Below are 19,870 nucleotides of genomic sequence, written 5' to 3'. Positions count from 1 at the left end.
TTGTGTCTGTTTCTGACAGTATCCCGTCATATATGTGCACATCGCCCCTTCAGCCCATCATCCCGGCTCAAATCAATGCCTGTTCAGACAGACCGACAGACTGGCAGAGGGTAATACATTTCCTTAAACATGATTACATTAACAGAACTAATCTATTCAACAAGGCATCACATCCGGATTTAGCCACAATAGCCGCCTGGGTACTTTCTGCCCCTTCTCTGGTCAATGTTAGTGCCTTTTGTAGGGAATAGGGTGTCATTTGGGACGTAGCCTGACTGATTCTCTACAAGAATGGATTTGATAAAAGTAGCCTACGGAATGACATTATTGATTGCTAATGATCTTCTTCATCAATATGCTAAAACAATGTATAAGGGAAATGGTTCCAGCTTGTGTCATGGCAGTTCTCTTCTCACTATTAAATCATCTGAGTGGACACGTTGTGATGCTTGGATAATACCACACTGATTCTAATTTAGCCTGGTGGCTGACTACGTTAGACTTTCGGTACATTGACAACAGCCACAGTCTCCCCAGTCCCAATCAAATCTCCTTTACACACCCCATGAGGGGCAAAAGTGCTACTTTAGACACAATGTTTAATACTCAACTGGCTACTTTGATTCACATGTAAAATGATATGCTCCTGATTATACTTAGAAATCTGCCCAAATGACTGAGAGGGAAAGTGGATATACAGTATGGTACGGGAAGGGAAAATTGTAGGCTAAGCGATGTTTTCTACATAAGCTTTGCGAGAATGTCTTCAATCAACATATTCCACATGCTGAAACAGAAATCTAGAATATGTGTCAACAACATTAGTCTATTTGGGAGGGATGGGTGTGGGCTTTTAAGGTATGAAACATTTTAAAAGTCAATACAGCATTTCATTTTGTGATTTGATTTGTTATGATATTAAATAAATGTCACATTCCTATAAACCATGTTAAATTGTGTGAGACCGATTGCTTGATATGGTCAACGAAATATGCCATCCCATTGACTAATGACTGATGAGTGTAGGGAGCTCATCAATCAGAAACCAACCAGTAGACCTACACATATGCCCTTTTATGGTCGCAGATAAATTCATAAAACATTTACCATTGTGCCTCTTTGGTGTTTATAACATTGGATTCCCTTGGTCTCATTCCTTCCATATCAGCCAGTATTATGAACAGAGTAGGTGGAAAGCAAAGTTCACTGCCATCTGCTCAGCACAAGCTGTACAACGGAATATGAAGGCGCAATTTATTTATGTAAAATCGCAAAATTGAACAATGATCAATGACTGTTGATTGGCAGGCTATTCTAGTACATTTTTTTAACCTAATTTTAATTTTAAGATTGTGACAGTCACGTTAAAAGAAGTTAATGAATCCAAATAGGAATAAAATAAAATAAACGCAACAACATAATTGAAAACTCTTACCTTGCTAAAAAATGGGTTGAAAGATTACAATTCTGTAAAGGGTCCAATAGTGATGTATTTCAGAAGAGCCCGGTGGTGCAGCCTATGTAGACAAAGCTTATTCTGAGACTGACTTCCATCGTCCGTGATTCTATTTAACTCAACCAAATGTACATTTACAATATTTTTTTCAACCGGAAAAGGAATATCCACTCGAAAATCAAATAATAATAAAATCAATCAAGTGCTACAATTGCCATTGTTGATTTCATTGCAGCTATGAAAGCTAATTTTTATGACCGACGCGTGCTTTACGTTTCTGCGGTGATAACGAACCAGTCTGTTCGCGGTTAACGCTGTGACACTTCACCAACCGGTAATCCAAGTGCATCTAACTGCCTCCCGTTTCGCGGAGCTCCTCCTAGGATTGTGACTGCCTGGTGGGTTTCAGCACTTTGTTAAAGACTCACAGTGGCGAGGCGAGAGCATCTCAGCGTGTGCTTTCTTCTGACTGGCGCTTTTGGCACAAGTGATGGACTCTTAAAAAGGACATTCAACGCTCAGGTTACAATATGCGATGGTGCTGGGTGACTGTCCCGGGTGAGGTAATGTACATGCAACCCAATTGAAATTAAGACTCCCACCGGTTGATTATTGCTGTCGTTATCATTTTTCTCCTCAATGGATATTGATTCATTAAGAAAATGTTCAACATGAACCAACTCATATTTTTTAAATTATATAATTCTCTTTTCGTTTGAGAGGTGAGGAGTTTGTGATTTCATATATTAAAATTGAAATGTTTTTTTTCCTTTTACAAAAAAGTGTCTTATGTGTAAGGTGTAGATTGAGTCGGGTTCCATTGAAAACCAGGTCCACTGAAAACCAGGCACAAGCAGCATAGAATCCTTAAAAGACAATGGCAAAAAGGAGGGGCGGCAGAAACCAACATCACCTTCCCCATCATCATCAGAACTGTCATTGTCCTGGTAATCTTTATCAACATCATCACCATTGTCACCACCTTTTTATTCTTCCTCCTCCTGCTCTTCCTCCTCCTCATCATTCGCTAAATCAGAAGCCCCAGTTCAAGACATTTGGAAGAACATTTTGTTTTTCTCTGTTCTTTTTTATTTTCTATACCCACCTCATAAGTGCACTTCCAGGTGTTTGACTGACGTCAATGTCATTACAGCTTTAGCATTTATCTGTCTGTATTCTACACACACGCACGCACACACGCACGCACGCACGCACGCACTCACGCACGCACGCACGCACGCACGCACGCACACACACACACACACACACACACACACACACATACACATGCACACACACACACACATACACACACATACACACACGCACACACGCACGCACGCACGCACACACACACACACACACATACACACACACACACACACATACACACATACACACACATACGCACGCACGTACACACGCACGCACGCACACTCACACACACATACACACACACATACACACGCACACACGCACGCACGCACGCACGCACACACGCACACACATACACACACACACACACATACACACACATACACACACGCACACACGCATGCACGCACACACGCACACACATACACACGCACGCACACACGCACGCACGACACACAAACACGCACGCACGCAAGCACGCACGCACACACACACACACACACACACACAGACACATACACATACACATACACATACAGAGAGGGAGTAATGGGGGCGTGAAGCTGCATATTTATGACATATTATTAGACTGAAATGCATGATGGTCTTGTTATCTCTAAGTCTCAAACAGCAGGGGAAAACAATGCTGAGAAGATAGACATTTAATTCACTGGGGAGAACGGGGCAAGCAATCGTTCCATATATGTTTTTTCTTCTTCCAACTTTGAAAATAACTTTGCAGTTTCCGTCTTTTTGCTACATGCATGTGCAGGGCCTAAAAAATGTTAGGTCTGGGAATGTACCGTTTGCCAAGCCCTAGCTACGCCCATCACCTATTCCCCATTTTGATTCAGAAAAAACCCTGGCATTGCTAAATCCATGAAAGAAGGGTGCAAGTGGACACTTTGGGGAGAACGGTGGAGAATCGAGATGCAACTCATGCAATAACATGACTTTTAGGTACTACCTTTTTTTATTGGTACTACCTATGAGGAGAATCAGTGCCAAGTAATGACTTGTAATGACTTGCAACCATAGAGTTAAATACTGTAGACATTATCTACCTCTATGCTTGCAACCTCCACATCCTATCTATCCAATTAGTAGTTGGCCTACATAATGTAAAATACCTATTGTCATTATATGAGGATAAGCTCCTACATGTGCCCACAACTCATTGAAGATGCCCTCCACCGTTGTCCACCACCACTCTCTTCCAGCCACATCTGGAACGCGGGACACTAACACTTATAAGACATCATGCTATTCCCTCAGACGAACCATCAAACAGGCAAAGCATCAATACAGGACTAAGACTGAGTCCTACTACACTGGGTCAGAAGCTCATCGGATGTAGCAGGGCTTGCAAACTATTACGGACTACAAAGTGAAACACAGCCGCGAGCTGCCCAGTGACGCGAGCCTGCTAGATGGGCTAAATGCCTTTTATGCTCGCTTCGAGACAAGCAACACTGAAGCACGCATGAGAGCACCAGCTGTTCCGGATGACTGTGTGATAACTCTCTCCGTAGCCAGTATGAGCAAGACTTTTAAACAGGTCAACATTCACAAGGCCGCGGGGCCAGACGAATTACCAGGACGTATACACAGAGTATTCGCGAACCAACTGGCAAGTGTCTTCACTGACATTTTCAACCTCTCCCTGACCGAGTCTGTAATACCTACATGTTTTAAGCAGACCACGTAGCACTCACGTCGGTAGCCATGAAGTGCTTTGAAAAGCTCACATCAAGACCATCATCCAGGAAACCCTAGACCCAATTACATTTGCATACCGCCCCAACAGATCCACAGATGACGCAATCTCAATCGCACTCCACACTGCCCTTTCCCACCTGGACAAAAGGAACTCCTATGTGGGAAGGCTGTTCATTCAACACCATAGTTCCCACAAAGCTCATCACTAAGCTAAGCACCCTGGGACTAAACACCCCCCCCCCTGCAACTGGATCCTGCACTTCCTGACAGGCCGCCCCCAGGGGGTAAGGGTAGGCAACAACACATCTTCACGCTGATTCTCAACATGGGGGCCCCTCAGGGGTGTGTGCTTAGTCCCCTCCAGTACTGTCTGTTCACCCACGACTGCGTGACCAAGCATGACTCCAACACCATCATTAAGTTTGCTGACAACACAACAGTGGTAGGCCTGATCACCAACAACGATGGTGGGAGGAGGTCAGAGACCTGGCAGTGTGGTGCCAGGACAGCAACATCTCCCTCAATGTGAGCAAGACAAAGGAGATGATCGTGGACCACAGCCCCCATTCACATCGACGGACTGCAGTGGAGCAGGTCGAGAGTTTCAAGTTCCTTGGTGTCCACATCACCATCAAACTATCATGGTCCAAGCACAACAAGAAAGTTGTGAAGAGGGCACGACAAAGCCTTTTCCCCCTCAGGAGACTGAAAAGATTTGTCATGGGTCTCCAGATCCTCAAAAAGTTCTACAGCTGCACCATCGAGAGCATCCTGACCGGTTGCATCACCGCCTGGTATTGCGACTGCTCGGCATCCAACCGTAAGGGGTTACAGAGGGTATTGCGCACAGCCCATTACATCACTGGGGCCAAGCCATCCAGGACCTACAGACTAGGCAGTGTCAGTGGAAGGACCCAAAAATTGTCAAAGACACCAGTCGCCAAGTCATAGACTGTACTCTGCTACCGCACGGCAAGCGGTAACAGAGCACCAAGTCTAGGTCCAAATGTTTCCTTAACAGCTTCTACCCCCAATCCATAAAACTGCTGAACAATTAATCAAATGGCCACAAATAAGGATGTATTTGCATTGACACCCCACCCCCCGCCCTTTGTTTTTACACTGCTGCTAATCACTATTTATTATCTATACATAGTCACTTTCCTCCTCCCTACATGTACAAATTACCTCGACTAACCTGTACCCCCGCACATTGACTAGGTACCGGCACCCAATGTATACATTGTTATTTTATTGTGTTACTTTAAAAATATATATATTTTAACTTTAGTTTATTTAGGAAATATTTTATTAACTCTATTTTCTTAATACTGAATTGTTGGTTAAGGGCTTGTAAGTAAAAGCATTTCACGGTAAGGTCTACACCTGGTGTATATGGCGCATGTGACAGATGACATTTGGTGTGATTTGATTTGATTTAATGAAAGCTTTCAGACTGTAGTTCCCTAGCTCTGGAGAGCCCAAGGACATTACAGCACTGGAGTCATGAGAAGGGCTAGTACCCGTAGTGCCCTTGTTCTTAAATAGCCACATACCACCAGAATAACTTCAGAATAACTTCAGTGAATCATATCTTGCTTGCTGGCTGCAATACAAATCATATAACCATCTGAGTTAGCTAGCTAGAGAATTGTCTCAATGCATCTTCTGAATGTGAAATTACAAGACACAGAAGACACTTGCCTAAGGGTGTTTCCCAATGTCCTCCTTGTTGTAAAGGTAACGTTAGCTAGCTAGGCTAGTCAGTCCCAGTGTGGGCTAGGTAGCTAATAGCCAATGAGCCCTTTTTCTCTTAATGGAAAAGTTAATAATAAACAATCAAGCTTTGTTTATACACTAGCTGGGTAGTGTAATGCGTGCGTACTGGCGGCAGAGAAGTCAGGCGCAGGAAGAGCAAAGACTGAGTTACAATGGTGCAGTTTAATAATAAAAATCACTGTGAACAAAAACAATAAATAAATACAATGGGATGAAACACTTCGCACGCCAGACATAACGTGCACAAACTCTTACAATCAACAAGGACATGTGGGGAACAGAGGGTTAAATATACCACATGTAATTGATGGGATTGAAACCAGGTGTATGGGAAGACAAGACAAAACAAATGGAAAATGAAAGGTGGATTGGCGATGGCTAGAAGACCGACGATGTCGACCGTCGAACGTCACCCGAACAAGGAGAGGGACCGACTCCGGAGGAAGTCGTGACAGGTAGTTAGCATAAAATGCTGTTGTCTCAGCATTGCCAGCTAGCTAGCAATCTAACATTGCTGTATTGGTGATCGTTTTAAGCTGCTAGCTGGGATAGAAAAAATAAGGATGAACTGTCCCTCCAAAACCTATTGACCAATAGAGACTCATCATCTATGCATTTTGCTAAACCCCGCCTATATGGAATGAATGTGCCAGAATTTTGCAAAGATAAAAAGGCAACGAATACAAAGGGCAGGGTAGCGTAACCAAAAATAGAAAACATTGCAGGCAAAGAGGAAGTGTTTCATCACAATCACATTATCATAAAAAATGTTTCACTGCAATATTTTGCATTCATTTACAATTCATTTGTTCTTGCCTTTCAAAATGTATTTCCTTGCGATATAATTTATTTTCCTCTCAATACTTTTGGGTTAATGTTTTGCTTTCAATATGTTTTTTTGTTTGTTTGCAATACTTCAGATGTTCTCGAATTCTAAAGGTTTGCTTGATATTAAAGGCACACAAGTCATATCATATACAGTTGTGGCCAAAAATATTGGTACCCTTGTCAAAATATTTTGGTATCCACATATGTATGTCTTTGGTTTGCAGTTGAACAAAACAAAAACAATTGAATAATTTATTAAAGCTTAGCTTATTCCACAAATAAATCCTAAAATGGCCCGGACAATGTTATTGCCACCTTTGATAGAAGTATTAGAAGTAATTAGATCTCAAGCCGGTGCTTCTCCTTTACTTTGGAATTAAACTCACCTGTGGTGAGTTGCAGGTGCCAGCAATATAAAAATCACTCATTCAACCAGTTTGAATAGAGAAAATAACTCATTCTCCTGTTTTGTGTCACTGTGTATTACAATGAGCATGGAGAAAAGAAAGAAAACCAGAGAATTATCCAAGGAGGTCAGACACAAGATTGTAGCCAAGCATGGACAATCTCAAGGCTGCAAGTCCATCTCCAGAGACCTTGATGTTCCTGTTTCCACCATATGTAATGTTATCAGGAAGTTTAAGTTTCCTGCCACTGTAGCCAACCTCCCTGGACGTGGCAGCAAGAGAACTCCTGATGAAAGATTGCAGCGAAGGATTTTTATAATGGTGGAAAGGTATCTTGTTCAACTGCCACAGATTCAAAGGTATGACAATTTCAACTCGCACCATCCGTCGCCAACTCAATGAAAGGGGGTTATATGGTAGGAGACCGAAGAGGACCTCACTGTTGAGAGAGAGACATAAGAAAGCCCGACTGCAATTTACCAAAACACACCTGAACAAAATGTGGACAGATGAGACCAAATAAGAGCTTTTTGGTAAAGCATGTTTACAGAAAACAAAATGAATCCTTCAAAAAAAAGAATACCTTCCCTACAGTCAAAAGTTGAAGTTGTTCAGTGATGTTTTGGGGTTGCTTTCCTGCCTCTGGCACTGGGTGCCTTGAACGTGTGCATGGCATCATGAAACCAGGAGAATACCAAGGCATTTTGGAGCATAATGTCGGACCTAGTGTCAGAAAGCTGGGTCTCCGTCGAAAGGTCATTGATCTTCCAGCAGGATAATGCAGGATAAAAAGCACCCAGGAATGGTTCAAGACAAAACACTGGACTGTTCTGAAGTGGCCACCAATGAGTCCAGATCTAAATCCCATTGAAAACATGTGGAGAGATCTGAAAACAGCAGTTAGGAGAAGGCACCCTTCTAATCTGGGAGAACTGGAGCAGTTTGACCAAGAGGATGGGTCAAACTGCCAGTACAGAGGTGCAGGAAGCTTTGCAGTTACTTTGACCAAAGGCTGTGCTACAAAATATTAAGTCTAGGGTGTCAATAACGCTGTCGATGCCATTTCTGTTAATTTTCTGATTCAAATGGATATACTGTATTAAGTTCTGAATTAAAAACAAAGGCTCTGTAATGTTAACAGTGAAAAAAAGAATTGTGGAGACCAAATAATTGTCAACTTATTTTTAGGGAAAATTGTGAGTTACTTGAAAAAAGTGCAGGGTTGCCAATATTTTTGGCCACGACTGTATGTGAGGAGTGTTTGTTCACGTCTCCACGAGATCATTAGATTAACCTTAATAGGTGCATATCAAATTAAACTGCCATCTCCTAGTGATGCTTTAATACACACTTTAATACACACTGTGCATCAGCGATGCCACAATGTTCATTTAACAAGGTAGAGAGAAGAAACTCCTGGGATGTGTTTGAAATGGCACTCTATTATCTTCATACTGTAGTGCCTTACATTTGACAAGAGCCTTCATTGCTCCTCTGGTCAAATGTAGCGCACTATGTAGGGATTGGGAATAGGGTCCCCTTTCAGACACAGCCTTGGTAATAATAACCATACTACACAGGGGCCTTCTCGCCAGCTTCGCAGCTTCTCTCCCCTAGTTCATCCATTAGAGACCAGTGAGCGTTGGTGTTTTAAAAGGGCAATTACACCTGGATGAAGGTTTTGACATAGCGTAAAACACTGAGACAAGCTGTCCTCACTTGACCCTTCATCAGGCAGAATCCTCTTAGAAAGCCAAAGCGGCGGTTTCAACTAGTTACCACAGTCACAAAGTCAAAATGAGCTATATTGTAGAAATTAATGAGAACTAAAATTAGTATTTTGTTCTTAATTTAAGGTTAGGGTTAGGAATAAGGTTAGCAGTGTGGTTCAGCTGCCTACTGGTTTCCATTTTTTATTAGATATGAGGCAGCCACAGTGACCTTCACAAGCAAGGAAGAGATCTTTAGCCAGCTTAAGCCCATCATGGCCATTGTTTGAGCCAGGTAGGGAGGAAATGGAACCACCTGTTTCACGAGGAGATGCTACATTTTAGGCTCTGGAGGGGAAAATAAAGGCACGTAATGGCGGCCGGTGGCAGATAATGTCACGGGCATTAATTGTCTGGATCCACAGAGAGGATCCCTCTGGTAAAATCTGGAGACTTCCTCCAACTCCTCCAATTAGCCTATTTGGTAACAAATTGATAGGTCCTTGATTCTGGAATGGCTCAAAAATGGCGGATGCCCACACAGATTCAAACCTCCCAAATGTATTTATCATAGTCACAATCTTAAGACCTGCAGGTCTACTCACAGTGGGTGGGGTAAGATGCTGTTACACACATCACATGTCACTGTCATATGAGAAATTAAACTTTCTTCCAAGAACTTAAAAAAAAAACCTGTAGAGCCACAGAGTTCAATCCCATCAGCTGGAGAAGACCTTTATGGTCAAAATGTTGTCTCATTTATTGTGTGTAGGCAAAACTGTGGGACACATTCTATTTACTGTAGACCCACTACAACTCAACTCCAGAAACTGTTGTGCTAGAAGCATATGCACTCAGTCTCCCCTGGTGCCAGGCCAGCATTTCGTGACCATTCCTCTGAGCTTTGCTCCATTGGCAGAATAACGTTTTGTTTGATTTACGGAGGTAATCACAGAAGAAGGATGGTTCCACGCCTCACATCTGCATATGCCTTGCTTATTCAGGGGGTTCTAAGTTCAGCTCTCAGGAGGTGGAGCGCTCTACAGTAGCCTCCATCCACAAACCTAACAAAAAATAGGACTTTATTAAGACACACAAATACAATAGCGCCAATGTGTTTACCTGCCAAGTCTGCTGAGAACGGATGACATTTATTTTTGATATAAAGTTATTAACCTTTGGAGGCTGCCGCGTGGAGTGCACAGATTGAAATCTTTCTTCACTTTACTTTGTGAATGTGTTGTAAAAGACATCAGGTTAAATACATGTGTGGCTGGGTGTCTGTATTCAGGGGATTCATTTGAGTCATTTGTAATCTTCCAAACTTTGATTGAAAATGACTCTGGCACGCGTGCAGCATGCAGGCTACAGTGGTGGATCTACTTTATCTCCATTGAGAGTCATAGAATGTGTGCCATCAAGGAAGTTTCTGTTTACAGACTGAAGGTATTGCTTCAGCCTCAACATAAAACAAAGGTCTGTGAATAAACACAGATGATTTTAAATAAAATATTCACTCTCAAACCCAGGATTCCGTGAATGCAGAGTTCACTGTTTAACTTTTTTCATAGGGATTCAGATGAAATTATAGAGCCTTTGTTTACATCCTTTGAATACTAAAATCACATTCAAGCTCTTATTTTGTGCATGTAGAACTTAAGATACCAAGCTTTATGGACGTGTATGTTAAACCCCCAGTTATACACTGAGTGTACAAAACATTATGAACACCTGCTATTTTCATGACATAGACAGACCAGGTGAATCCAGGTGAAAGCTATGATCCCTTATTGACGTCACTTGTTAAATCCACTTCAATCCGTGTAGAAGAAGGAGAGAAGACAGGTTATTAAATAATTATTTTTAAGACAATTGAGACATGGATTATGTACGTGTGCCATTCAGCGGGTGAATGGGCAAGACAAAAGATTTAAGTGCCTTTGAACAGGGTATGGTAGCAGGTGCCAGGCGCACCGGTTTGTGTCAAGAAATGCAACACAGCTGGGTTTTTCATGCTCAACAGTTTCCCGTGTGTATCAAGAATGGTCCACCACCCAAAGGACATTCAGCCAACTTGACAGAACTGTGGTAAGAATTTGGGGTCGTATGCTTTAAAGCAATGCCCATTACAACGTCTACAGCAGAGCAGTGGTGTAGTGGAGTGGAAACGCAAGTAAACGTTTCCCCAGCTTTTAAAATAAAAATTGCTTGACAGTTTACCCACCTTTTGCAGAAAACTGCATTGAAAGTATAGGGTGTGTAACTTTTTCATCACAACTACGTTTTTCACCACTGCATCACTCCAGCAGAGGTACACAGTACAGTTGATCTGTGTTTCCATAACATGGCCACGTGACAGAGAATGTAGGCGGAGAGACAGATTGATAGGGAGTGTCAGCCAGGCCAGCCTAGCCCAGCCTAGCCTCGGACCAGACCAGAGAGATCAATTCAGGCAGGGGTGAGAGAGAGAGAGAGAGAGAGAGAGACACTCCTCTTAATCCCACACTGGATGATGGACTCTGGGGAAAGTGTGATACCATGTGTTGGTACGGAAACAGCCAGGCTCCAGAGCACTCAGTCAGAAGATGTTTGGTTTAGTTAGCATCCCAAATAGCACCCTATTCCCTTTGTAGTGTCCTACTTTTAACTAGGGCTGATAGGGCTCTGGTCAAAAGTAGTGCACTATGTAGGGAATAGGGTGCCATTTAACACGTACCAGAGACTGACACCAAACATTTCCAGCTGGTGGGCAAAGGTCAGAAAATGTACTTCTCTCATAGGAGGATTTAATTTGATTATTTATTATATCAGTCGCCTCAACATGACCAAACTTCTTGATTCCCTTTTGATGGATATTTCAGAGGTATGTATGAGTGAAATGCCTGATGAAGGGATGAAAGAAAGAAGAGGGGTGCTGCTGCTTACTCATTTACAGCAGTTAATATGGGTGGAAGGTGAAGTCTGTAAAACGTTGCCTTGGATCCCCACCCAGTGGCTGTTTGGGATCCAGGCCCTGCTGCCAAGCTATCAGGTCATGCTCAATGAAGGTCCTAACGGACCTAGGACCAAATCCATCCACAGATAGAGTAGTTAGAAGTAATAGACTCTGGTATAACTCTGTTAATAGACTATGTTAATTATGGATACTAATATACTAGGAACACAGTCTACATGGAGCTACTGGGCGGTTTACTTTCTCAAGCATACACTGTGTGTCCCAAATGGCACCATATACCCTATATAGTGCACTACTTTTGACAAGAGTCCTATGGATCTTGGTCAAAAGTAGTGCACTATACAGGGAATAGCATGCCATTTGGGATGAACTTCCTTTTGGTTTGCCAAGGGCAGCTGCAACAGGTATAATTCTGCCACCAGGAGGCGCCTAAAGTTCTGTAACCTAAGTCCTCAAGTCATCCTCAAACTTGGGTAATCTTTTAGCTTCCAGCACTTTCAATTATATTATTTATAGAGCACATGATTAATTGGTATACATGCAATCACGTTTTATGAAAAATACTCATGTTTTGTTATTTAAATGTATATAGAATGACAAGTAATATTATGGTAACTGAAAATTGCTAACAACAGGCTTGGCTTATACAGTACGTAAGGTATAGAGCTAAATGGTCTGAGAACTCATGAAGTGGACTGATTAGCACATGGATCTCATGGTTCTGTATATAAACGTAATTTAATTAAAACAGTGAATTAATTACTAGTAAATTGCCCTACCTAATGTCCTGTGACTAGTACAGTGGCCTCAAGTACTCTTGTGTCAGTCAAATCTCTCATAATCAGCACCATTCAAAATGAATAGGTTCCATTTCAGACGGTTTGTCTGTAATAGAAAATAAACCACCAAGTCTATTACAGAGATGGACAGCTTTTAATGGCTTTTGCTGGAGATTTTATCTCATAACAAAGCGACAAAAACAGGGATACATTTTCAATGTGATTAAACTTAACAAGCTTGTCTGAAATGCGTCTTAGTTTTTTTTTTACAAAAGCAAGGAGTGCAAACTTCAAAGTAGCAATTTGCATACAGAAAAACTATGCGAACATTTTAATTCCTTCTAAATCCTTTTGAATGCTTATTACGTTTCTGGTTCATGGTTTTCTATTGGATTTTCTGAGTTGTGTCACTGTCCGCCTCCTTCCCAACGCTAGCATCCTGTGACCCCATCTAAGGACAGGGATATAGCCACAGCCAGATAGATTGATAGGCCTACTTATGACATCCTTTCTGATACCACATCCTCAGCAATGGATGGTTTACCCTGGAGTCCTAATAGAGAACCAGCCCGACAGGTTTTATACTATTTATATCCCAACTGAATGGGCTAGCGGTTTACCTTTGATGACTTCCATCAATATTTATTGACGCAGAATCAGTGCCGCAACTATTATTTTATGGAATGGTTGAATCATGTGGTTGAACAATGCTACATTGCTTCTGAGTGGCGCACTGCATCTCAGTGCTAAGAGGCACTGAGGCTGAATCACATCCGGCCGTGTTTGGGAGTCCCATAGGGCGACGCACAATTGGTCCAGGTTTAGCTGGGGTAGGCCGTCATTATAAATAAGAATTTGTTCTTAACAGACTTGCCTAGATAAATAAAAATAAATAAAAAAATGTCAAAAAGCACAGGATGACAAAAAAAGGCTCCTAGGTGTATTTTTAGGAGACAACACCACAACACCACAACACCACTTGGTCTGAAATTGGTGCCGGTACTAATTTTGTGTGCCGGTAGTGTTTATACTGTATTTAGGTGCAGGAACTCTGCAATAGTTTTAAGCCAATATTTTTAAGCTAATATTCTATTGGAAGCAGTAGACATTTTGAGGTGCCAGTACTCAGTTCTGGTAAGCTCCTGACCAAGTCAAACACTGTGTATACTGATTATGCTGCCAAAACTAATATTTCCAGATACAATAACATGTATGAGAGTTAACAGAACAGGTTATTACTTTTCTATTCTGAGTTTGTTTCAAACCAAAACTTTCAAGTTAGGGTTCATGTCAAAACAACTAAATAAATCTGAATTGTCATGTAATTGTATAATGGATGGGAATGTACCTGCAGGTGTGTCAGTATGTATCACATATTACATTGATGTGTTAAACCCTGCATATTTCTACAATTTCTCTTCTTAAAATGTGATTTTAAACCAAACCCTAACCACACTGCTAACCTTATGACTAACCCTAACCTTAAATTAAGACCAAAAAGTGCATTTTTGTTCTCATTAATTTGTATGATAATAGCCAATTTTGATTTTGTGGCTGTGCTATCACGTGGAAACCCAGATGAGAAGGGACAAGGTGACGATGCAAGCATACGTGACCAAAGAATATCCCGAGGAAAATAAAGATGTCATTATTTTAATTTAACTAGGCAAGTCAGTTAAGAACAAATACAAAATAAGTATTGATACACATTCAGTTCTTATTCCTGCTTAATAACAGGACTATCCAGACAAGGAAAAGTTGAGTTTAAAAAAAATGCCATGTGCGAAAACTTCATATAAAGCTAACCAAAGGTTTTTGTTGAAATATACTATGTTAAAAACACAAAATACTAAAAATACATTCATTATTTTGCTAACAAAAATGAAATGCTATATTGTATGATAGTTGCTATGGTAAATGTATTCTACAATACACCATCTTGAGAAAGGTACACAAAAAAAATACTGCTGGTGTAGGTTGATTCCCATTTGGGTGGTTGGTTCGCTATTTTCAACAGTGCATCACAGTTAACATCTATAGAAAAGGCAGTGCAAGTAGCTAGTTACTTCTGGTGCAGTAAAAAACAAACATACAAATCAACATTTCAATGTCTGTTCATTTACAGTCAATTCATGTGTCTCTTTGAATAAAAATCACTGAATCAAATTTTTGACCATTTAATACCGTTATTAGACTTTATTCTAATGCGTTTTTTGGCGGTTGTTCTCTTCAAGCCTGTTCTTCTGGGTTTCCATGGTTTCCTAGCTGAAACAAAGAAAATGACATATCGTCATATAGGTTATTCTTCAGTTGTACAACTGACTATGTATCCCCCTTTCCCTTTCCCTTACTACGTCACAGTAAGGTGCAGAACGATCGGTTTGCCTGCTGGGGGGGGGGGGGCAGGGAGAGCCTCAGCTCGACTAAAACCATGTAAAACTATTGAAAACTGTGTGCAAATTAACCTAAACTACACATACTTGTCAGTTATAGCATAATCATATATTATATTACACAAATATCCAATTAATGTGGCCAAAATTGAGAGATTGAGGAGTAATCCAGCTGTTTTGGGGCACTGTACTGCACTGAAAGCTGGTTGCGCTTGATCCCGTTAGAAATGGACAAAGTCATGAAGCATGTTCCTTATAACCTGATCCACATACTGCACCACTACTACAACTCATCTTCCTGGACGTGTGAGCGGTTCATCTATTCAGTATCCCCAGTCACATCATGACCACAGCTACATGTAACTTCTACACGTCTATAATCTGCCACATTTAAATGATTATGTCTGTGCATGAGTACGTGTGTCATGGCCATTATTATACCTTTAGCACAGACGTCCATGCAGCTTTGCCTGGATATAAAGTTGTTGCTGCTTCCTCCACAGCCTGAATAGATGAACTGCTCACACATCCTGGAAGCTGAGTTGTAGTAATAGCGCAGTATAGACGCAGCACAGCCTCCTTTATCCAGGGGATCCAGGCAGAGCATAGGAGTAGCTGTCAATCACACAAAACAACTATAAGAACTCTCAAAGAGAAAGCTACTCTTCAGCTAACATTATCTCGTTTCTGGTGTCTTAATTACATTAGTAGATGTAGTCCAAAGAAAGGACAATGAGTACTCTGTAAATGTAGTCTACTCTTCAGCTAGCATTGTCTAATTTTAGACCAAAAGGATCATCTCTGGCTTCTGAACATGAACAGACACACAACTCAGAGAAGGCTGTATAGAGGGCCATTTGGAATCATTTCAGGCCAATTTTTGCGGAAAATTAAGGCACTCGCAAACTGTGAGGCCCTTGAGTATCGTATTGATAGAGCAGGCTGTTAGTCAGGGTTGGTATTTTTGTACAGCTGTTCCTTCTATCTTGTTTAATTTCCTGATTACTTACAGATGTATGATCTTAATTTGAGCCAGCAGGAAACAAATCCTACAGCAACAGGAAATGTGAATTATTGTGTAGATTATAATTCAAGATGCAATATGTAACTTTTTGGGCGACCCAACTGAATTCAAAATAGAAATGTTAGTTATAAATCTGTCATTCTCATTGAAAGCAAGTCCAAGAACCGGTAGATCTGTTTTATGCGCGCTAATTCTATGCTTCTTAAGTTACATTTTTGCATATTTTACTTTCGGTTTTGTGCACCAGTTTCAAAAATACAACATTTTTGGTTATGGAAAATATATTTCACAGTGGTTTAGATGGTACAATTCTCTACACTATAATTTCTTATTTTGTCACATATCCTGAAATTAGGCAATCTATCTGAATTTTAGCAACCAGGAAATGGTGGAGCGATTTCTGCATAGTGCACCTTTAATGGAAATGTTTGTAGGGGTTGATACATTTCGTAAGGGAAAATAAAGTCTGAAATTTTAAAGTGGGAATTACAAACTTCAGAAGCCTTTTTAAATGTCAAATACACTACACGTTTAAAATGTCCTGCATTGCAGGAAAGTTATCCTACAACAGTGTGATCAAATTAAGATCCTACATCTGTACATATCAACTATTACACATCCTCATGGTTAGGGTCTGACGAGGATGTGGGTGTTTATGATCAAATTGCCCGGCCGATTTCATGAAAGAGGTTCCTCTAATCTTGTTTCTACATACTTCTTCATGTAATTCTTGTGAGCAAAGTTAAATATGTTTCCTCAAAATTAATACAAAGTTAACAACACAACAGAGTGAGCACAGTAGAACACAGTAGAATATGGTTATAACAAGCATTGTTCACGTGGAATGAGCCTATGTGCTCAACACTGATGTGTTAACGTGGAAATGTTTTCCCTATTGTGCAGTACAGCTGATAGAAAACAGCCTGACTGTTGACTTTGACCATTCTCCACATACTTTTGTGTGGTCTACAGTACTCCATGCAAGACATCTGGTTCTGGAAGCGGTTCTCGTTGCCCTGACAGCCACCGTAGACAAACTGCTCACACTGCATGGTGGTCATGTTGAAGAAGTAGCGCCAGTGCATGGCACGGCAGGGGCCCTCCTCCTTCTGGAACCTGCAGATCTGGGGGATCTCTGGTGGTTGTAGAAGGTGCAAAGACACACATTCGTATAAGAACTATTGAAAAATGAAACGTGTCACGGTTACCCTAAATAAGTTGATGTGTCCATTTCAAATCTTTAGTACTTTAATAGGTCAGATTTCCACAAACATCATGATTTCAATGGTTACAATAGTTTTGATGGCATATGAAATAAATAAATACATTATTATAAACAGCAAACTTTTCAATGCAAAGGAAAATTACTGCAATTGCTAAACAAATAGAGTCTTTAATTAAAATGCAAATAAACTTACTTGGTATCCTAAAACATGCTTTCTTACATTCCATAAAACTCATGAAGTTGTTGCCATTCCCTTGGCAGCCTCCATAGCTGAACACCTCGCATTGTTGAGTGATAGTATTGTAGTAGTAACGCTGGCTATCTCCTCTGCAAGGCCCCTCGTCTACTGGAAGAAGACACACCTCTGGAATGAGAAGAAACACACAACATCAACACTATTGCTGGCTATGTAATTAGGGGCTCTATTTAATCTGTATCGCTGAAGCGTTACAGATAACATGCTTGACATGTAATGGTCAATTCCTGTTAAATCGGTAGCGTTTACCATAATGAGGGAACATTGCCTTTAACTGTCAATCAAACTGTAACCCTGAAATCCCACGATACGGATTGAATTATTCCCCTAGGTAAAGACATCTCTGCTGAAGTACAGATTCATGTCAACAACAACTTTATCACTACTAGAAAGGCTTGAGCCAACGCCCATTATATTGATTATCATGGGGTTGAACGGTATTCTGGTGCTTTGAGAACTCTCATAACGAATAAAATCAACAGTCACGGTAATCAAATGTTTCTTTACCTTGTTTCGGTGACAACGCAAAAACGTAACAAAGGGAGCATGAAAATATCAGAAAAATCAATGAACTGAACTCCATTGTTGTAGATCGGTTCTAAATTCAACTACCCTTCTAATTTTACGCACGAGATGTGCAGCCATTTATACTATTGTAAAGGTTTTCCCAAGGGGCCGGAGGGGCGGGCTATAGCTGATGACTCATTTGTCATTTTCATAAAAATTCGTAGTAGGTCTTAAAACGACCTGATTAATGTGATGATTTGAATCACAGACAATGTCATATTGATAGACAGCTAAAATATTTATGCAAGACGCCCATCTTGGTTAATAGCTATGGTCTAATCATTGCTGTGGAAATACACCAGAATAGATGTAGGCTAGTCTGGGAACGAAACTACTATGCTATTAATTAATCATCGGTTTCATGAGAATAATGAGTTGTTAACAGGTTTATGACCATATGTGTCATGTTGTGGACTGCTGTCTTCAGAGTAGTTCAATTACATGATAATGGTGTCTCTATACATTCCAAAATCCCGCATTCTCCACATAAGAGATGCTTCCAACATATTTACTTGTTGAGGATAACGAAGTGCACATAAACATAACTTTTGCGGTTAAATTCACGTATCGGATAAAAATTTCAATATAAATGTGTTTCCATTACATTTTCTACTCTACTGATGGTTTTGTCACAAAAAAATGTTGAGTTACATAGAGAATGTGCCCACTCTGGTATAAACACGTGGGCTCTAGCCGACAAATAGCAACTACAGTGACGGTATAGCCTATTACTTACATGATGAGATTATTATGGACAAAATAGCGAGATTATTTTTATTTGTCAAACAGCAAAGCATGGATCATAATGTCACCAGAATAAAATCCTCGATATTTACTGGAAATGAGCATTAAACTCATCACCATGCACTTTTACCATCCTGTCAAATTCATTATATATTTAATCTGTAGCCAATAAATGACATGCTTTCCCGCCTTGTAGTGGGAGGACCACACAACATGTCATCACATTACTCCAAGTTTATTTCTATATGAAGGTTATTATATCTATATTTGTGCATAAAAGCATTCCCAACGCAATTTCTTACATAATACATTTTATTGACACAAAAATATCCCAACTTTTGTAGCATATTTTGTGTTGTCACATTTATAAAGTTTACCGACAAATTGCCTCTTTCCATCAGGCCTGTCATGATATTTTTTTATCCAACAGGTACTTTACTCACACACAAAGTTTGCATTTGAAACGTAGTAGTTGTAAAAAATACATCAGTAGAGTTGAAAGTGCGATGAAATCCCAACTTGTATTTGTCATTCGGTACATGGGAATTTAAACGCCAAATATTTTTTTACGTGCACTATGTCATCAAGCACATCCCTTTATCTGCAAAAAGTCAGTTAGATGGAAATACCTCTGCTGGGAAAATGCGCATATTGTTTTCTGCAGATTTTTGAATATTCGCATGAAAATGTGTTGCAAATTGGATGGAAACCTAGTTATAGAGATTGTCTCCCACCATGTAGAGCACCAAACATGTTTCAATTCATTTGCAGTGGAGATTCTTTTCATTTCACACCGGTCACCCTGTTTTGTTCTGTGCCTGAATCCAAAACATACAGGCAGCACAATGCAAATGTAGGCTAGGATCAGTGCTT

General features: G+C 40.6%; 1 protein-coding gene across 1 annotated transcript; it reads right to left on the bottom strand.

Moving 5' to 3' along the window:
- Positions 1 to 12,923: 12,923 nt before the first annotated feature.
- Positions 12,924 to 18,319, bottom strand: LOC139392089 (tissue factor pathway inhibitor 2-like). Its single transcript, XM_071139808.1, has 5 exons — positions 18,194 to 18,319; positions 17,624 to 17,794; positions 17,161 to 17,340; positions 15,623 to 15,796; positions 12,924 to 15,053 (listed from the first exon to the last, which is right to left on the bottom strand). Exons 1-5 carry the CDS (start codon positions 18,267 to 18,269, stop codon positions 14,950 to 14,952), a joined length of 705 nt encoding a protein of 234 aa, XP_070995909.1. The 5' UTR covers positions 18,270 to 18,319; the 3' UTR covers positions 12,924 to 14,949.
- Between the last annotated feature and the right edge of the window lie 1,551 nt (positions 18,320 to 19,870).

This window comes from Oncorhynchus clarkii, chromosome 32 (assembly GCF_045791955.1).
Source record: "Oncorhynchus clarkii lewisi isolate Uvic-CL-2024 chromosome 32, UVic_Ocla_1.0, whole genome shotgun sequence".
NCBI lineage: Eukaryota > Metazoa > Chordata > Actinopteri > Salmoniformes > Salmonidae > Oncorhynchus > Oncorhynchus clarkii.
Note: the sequence above shows the minus strand (reverse complement) of the source record. Positions and strands in the feature narration are given on the sequence as shown.

What these genes read in the sequence shown, in the direction of transcription:
- LOC139392089 (XM_071139808.1), bottom strand. Translation starts at nt 18,269, where the DNA reads ATGGAGTTCAGTTCATTGATTTTTCTGATATTTTCATGCTCCCTTTGT. An exon ending in TGCGTTGTCACCGAAACAAG is followed by an intron (nt 17,795 to 18,193) that starts GTAAAGAAACAT and finishes TTCTCATTCCAG; the next exon opens with AGGTGTGTCTTCTTCCAGTA. An exon ending in CATGGACGTCTGTGCTAAAG is followed by an intron (nt 15,054 to 15,622) that starts GTATAATAATGG and finishes TCTTTGTTTCAG; the next exon opens with CTAGGAAACCATGGAAACCC.